The 4,814-nt window shown below is 36.8% G+C and overlaps 1 protein-coding gene across 1 annotated transcript; it reads left to right on the forward strand.

Moving 5' to 3' along the window:
- Window positions 1–347: 347 nt before the first annotated feature.
- On the forward strand, window positions 348–722 carry LOC136030704 (uncharacterized). The gene has a single exon (XM_065709774.1). The coding sequence runs from the start codon at window positions 348–350 to the stop codon at window positions 720–722; it is 375 nt and encodes a 124-aa protein (XP_065565846.1).
- Window positions 723–4,814: the final 4,092 nt, after the last annotated feature.

Consider the following 4,814-nt stretch of genomic DNA (forward strand, 5'->3'; position numbering starts at 1 on the left):
TAATTTATCTACTATGGGTTGCCTCACCATAGTAGCACAATATTTGTAGGCATGAATGTATAATGAGTCGGAGGTAATAGGCTTGGGACTGTCTGTGAAGGATTTCGACTCTTGTTGATAGAAGAGAATCACCAAGTGCTGAAAACCATGTTGTTACCAAGATGAGCCCAGGATAGCACAAAGCCTCCATTTGTATAGGAGGTCCCAGGGACTTCTTGCCGTCTGGTTCTAAGCCCGCTTTAGCGCTTCGGTGTAGACTCGAGAAGATATGCGGGTCCCCATCCTGCACTGGTATCCGGGATCATCGCTTTTCCTGAGGGCAAAATAATTTCAGTGATTTAAAGAACATGAAAATTGGAACTTGGAATGTTACGACGTTAAAAAATGACAATGACATCGACATTTTAACTGACGAATTCAGACGATTTGAACGGCATTTATTAGGAGTTTCAGAAACTCATATCCCAGGGGTAGGAAGCATGAAATTAGGTGATATAGAATTTATCTACTCAGGCAGGAAGGATGGGGTACATAGACAGGGAGTAGGACTCGTGATGGACAAGGAAGCTGCTCAGCCTAACTTAGGCGGGGAAGGTATTAATAATAGAATACCAATTGCTCATTTTATGACTAAAAAATTCAGGGTATCAATTGTTGTAGCATGTTCCCCTTTTGAACCGACTGACGGAGATACTAGTGACTCAAATGAATTTTACTTTTAGTTACAGGAGCAAATAGACAGGGTCCCAGGTAGAAATATGGTGTTTTTACTAGGAGATGTCAATGCCCAGGTCGGTAGAAATAGGGATAGATGGTATCCTAGCCTAGGTAAATTTGGTTTAGGGAAAGAAAACAGTAATGGCTACACACTTTTGCAATTTTGTAGGTATAGCAATCTAGTTATAACCAATACGGTGTCCGGTCATAAAATGACCCATAAGTTGACATGGTACTCATGTGATGGTAAGACAACAAACCTTATTGTGTGTTGTAGTAAACCAAAGACTGGCAGGATCAATACAAGATAATATGGTATATAGGAGTGTTGCTATTGATGTTAAAAGTAAAGACCACCATCTAGTAGTGTCTAGGGTTAATTTAATGCCGAAATCTCGGAAGGAAAATTACCTCCCGGGAAGTTATGATGCTGGTAGACTTCAGGATGAGAATTTGAGAAAACTTTTCAGGAACAGTTGAATCCTAAGCCTGAGAGTTTAAAATTTGACAATGTGGAAGATGGCTGGAATAATTTTAGAAAAACAATTTGTGAAGTTGCTGATGGTGTCTTAAGGAAGAAAGTTAAGACTGCAGCTAGGAATATTAATGAAAAAGCTTTATGTTTAATAGAGAGGAAAAGGGGTTTGTATAGGAATTATCTGAGTAATAGATCATATGAAAACAAAAAGAATGTAAAGAAAGTGGAGAAATTATTAAAATATGAACTAAGGAGATGTAAAGTGGAGGCCATGGATAAAATTGCCGAGGATATGAAAGATATGGCTAGACGGCATAATAGTAAAATATTGTACTGGAATGTTAATAAATTGAAAGGGAGTAGTCAATCTGGTCTGCTTCCAGTTAGATAGGAATGGGGCCGCAATTAGTGACAGGGAAAGAGATAAAAAAAGATGGGCGGAACATTTTGAGAATGTGCTAAACCGTGATACAGTTTCAGGACACGATAAAGAGGAAAATGAAAAAGTTTGGGATACCTTGGATGTGAAGCAAGATGTATTTTGTGAGGAAGAGTTAGCGACAGTACTAAAAGGATTAAAAATATTAAGGCTCCAGGTGCTGATAGTGTGGTGAATGAGTTTCTTAAATATGGTGGCTCCGAGGTTAGAAATAAGTTATTGAAGATTATGAATATGATTTTTGAAGAGGTGAAATACCTAACGATCTTAGGAAAACTTTAATTAAACCACTGTATAAGAAAGCTGATAAGAGTGAGTGTCGTTATTATCGAGGCATTACTCTGGTTCTGTAGGTAGAAAATTACTTAGTAATATGATACTTTTTAGAATGAGAGATGCTGTAGACATAGTTTTAAGAGAGGAATAGTGCGTTTTTACAAAATGTAGAGGATGTGTCGAACAAATTTGTCATATTAGTTGTCAAATACCTTTGGTCCTCAGTTTTATAAATTATGAGCAAGCGTTCGATTCTGTTGACAGAAGAGCTTTAGCAAAGGTCTTATCCTTACATGGTATATCAGACAAATACATTTAAGTGACTAGTGCTATTCACGAGAATAATATTGCTGTGTTTAAGATAGGAAATGAGGTTAGCAACTGATTTTGTATTAAATCAGGAGTTAATTAGGGTTGTGTTCTATTCCCCTTTATACGGATCATTTTGATGGACATCAAACAGTTCGTGGTAACGAACTGTAGTAAGGAGCGACCCGGCTCAATAGTAACAGAAACTCTAAAAAATGGGATTTTGATACCAGTAGTCACATAAAAAAAATCTCATTTTATTGCTGATTTTAAATATATAAGTTTCGTCAAGATCAGTTATACCCATCAAAAGTTAGGAGCCTGAGACAGTTTGCCTTATTTTAGAAAATAGGGAGTAACACCCCCTAAAAGTCATACAATCTTAACAAAAATCACACCATCAGATTCAGCGTGTCAGAGAACCTTATTTTAGAAGTTTCAAGCTCCTATCTACAAAAATGTGGAATTTTGCATTTTTTGCCAGAAGACAGATCACGGATGCGTGTTTATTTGTTTTTTGTTTGTTTTTTTCCCCAGGGGTGACCGTATAGACTGAGCGGTCCTAGAATTTCGCGAGAGGACTCATTCTAACGGAAATGAAAGGTTCTAGTGCCCTTTTTAAGTGACCAAAAAAATTGGAGGGCACCTAGTCCCCCTCCCACGCTCATTTTCCCCAAAAGTCACCGGATCAAAGTTCTGAGATACCCATTTTATTCACCATAGTCGAAAAACATAATAAATATGTCTTTAGGGACAACGTACTCGCCCGCAGTCCCCGTGGGAGGGGCTGCAAGTTACAAACTTTGACCTGTGTTTACATATAGTAGGCTAATGGTTACTGGGAAGTGTAGAGACGTTTTCAAGGGGATTTTTTTTGGTTAGGGCGGAGAATTGAGTTGGGGGGTGGGGTACGTGGGAGGATATTTCCATGGAGGAACTTCTCATGGGGGAAGAGAATTTCAATGAAGGGGACGCAGGATTTTCTAGCATTATTTGAAAAAACGATGAAATAGTAAATATGAAAAGTTTTTTCTACTCAAACTAAGGAGCAGCATTAGAACTTAAAACGAACAAAAATTATTACGCATATGAGGGGTTTACCTTCTCGTTATAACTCACTCTTTACGCTAAAGTATTTTTAGTAATTTCAACTATTTATTCTAAGGTCATTTTTAAGGAATTGGGACAAAATTTAAGCTTTATTGTAAAGAGCGAGGTATCGACGAGGGTTGAACCCCCTCATATACACAATAAAAACATGCGAATATAGAAGTTCATTGTGTAAGTTAATTCGTAAGTTACACATATTTTTTACCAATGAAAACGTTTGTAAAAAATTAAAAGTTCTAGTAGCCTTTTTAAGTAATCAAAAAATTGGAGGGCAACTAGGCCATCCAAATAAGAGCGGGGCGTTGAGGAGGAAAAGCCCCTTTCATATACGGCGTAATTTCTGTTCGTTTTAAGTTTTAATGTTGCTCCTTACTTTCATTTAAAACAAACTTGTTTGTTTTGTTTAATTGTCTTAAAGAGCTCATGAAAGGCAATGGAAGACCATGGAATCAAATGAGGAGGAAAACCTCTGCTGGACTTAATATGGATAATTTTGACGGAATTTGTCTTAAGGAGCAGAGGAAAGGCCACCGGAGACCACGGAAACAAATGAGGATGAAAACTCCTGGATTCAGATTATGCTGATGATTTAAGCATCCTAGATAAAAGTCTGAGCAAAATGATTGAATTTTTAGAGGTTCTGCAAGTTAAGGGTGCTAGTCTAGCTGGACGCTAAAGTTTTTTACTGTTTTAAAAAGTAGAGTTAAGAGAAAGAGTCAAACCTTAGTGTAAAGAGCGGGGCGTTGATGAGGAAGCAGCCCCTTTCATATACGAAGTAATTTCTGTTCCTGTTAAGTTTTAATGTCGCTCCTTACTTTCCGTTAAAAAAACTTGTTTCTTTTTATTTAATGCATTTACAAGATCAAAAAAATTAATGCACACTGTTCAAGAAACATAAAGTTTTCAATAAAACACAAATGGCTCAATAGGCTTTGGACTTTAACGGTTATGTGAGGCAGAAGGGGGGAGTAGCCAAACTCCCCTTTGTTGTGGATGACAAAGAGTTAAATACAAATACTGAAAATTGTCATGTGCAATTTTAGAAAAGCTTTTCGAAATTTTCTTCGTTTAAATTTTCCTATCCCACAGCGTACAAAATTGAGTATCATCTTCTTCCTTTGAAGTTTTAGGTTAATTTTGTTGCAAATCAGTAATATCTAATTTTGCTCGTAGAAAAAGCCCTGTCTGCCATTTCCTTTTATCTACTCCTTATGTTAAATTGTGACTTTTCTGTGACAACCCCTCAATAACTAATGCTTTTTGGGCTCTTTTTGTCTGTGTTTTTCACAATCGTCCAAGAGCAAAACATCTCATTTAATTATATACTTACCTCAAACAAAATATTTTGAACTCAAATATTCCGAAAGTTAATCAGTTAATAAAGCGCTCGGATTTACCAAATGGCTAAATTTCTTGCATTCTAAGTTGCTTTAGTAAATCAGTGGTCAAACTTGATAGTAAAGGAGCATGAACTTGCAAAAACAA

This window comes from Artemia franciscana, chromosome 8 (genome assembly GCF_032884065.1).
Source record: "Artemia franciscana chromosome 8, ASM3288406v1, whole genome shotgun sequence".
NCBI lineage: Eukaryota > Metazoa > Arthropoda > Branchiopoda > Anostraca > Artemiidae > Artemia > Artemia franciscana.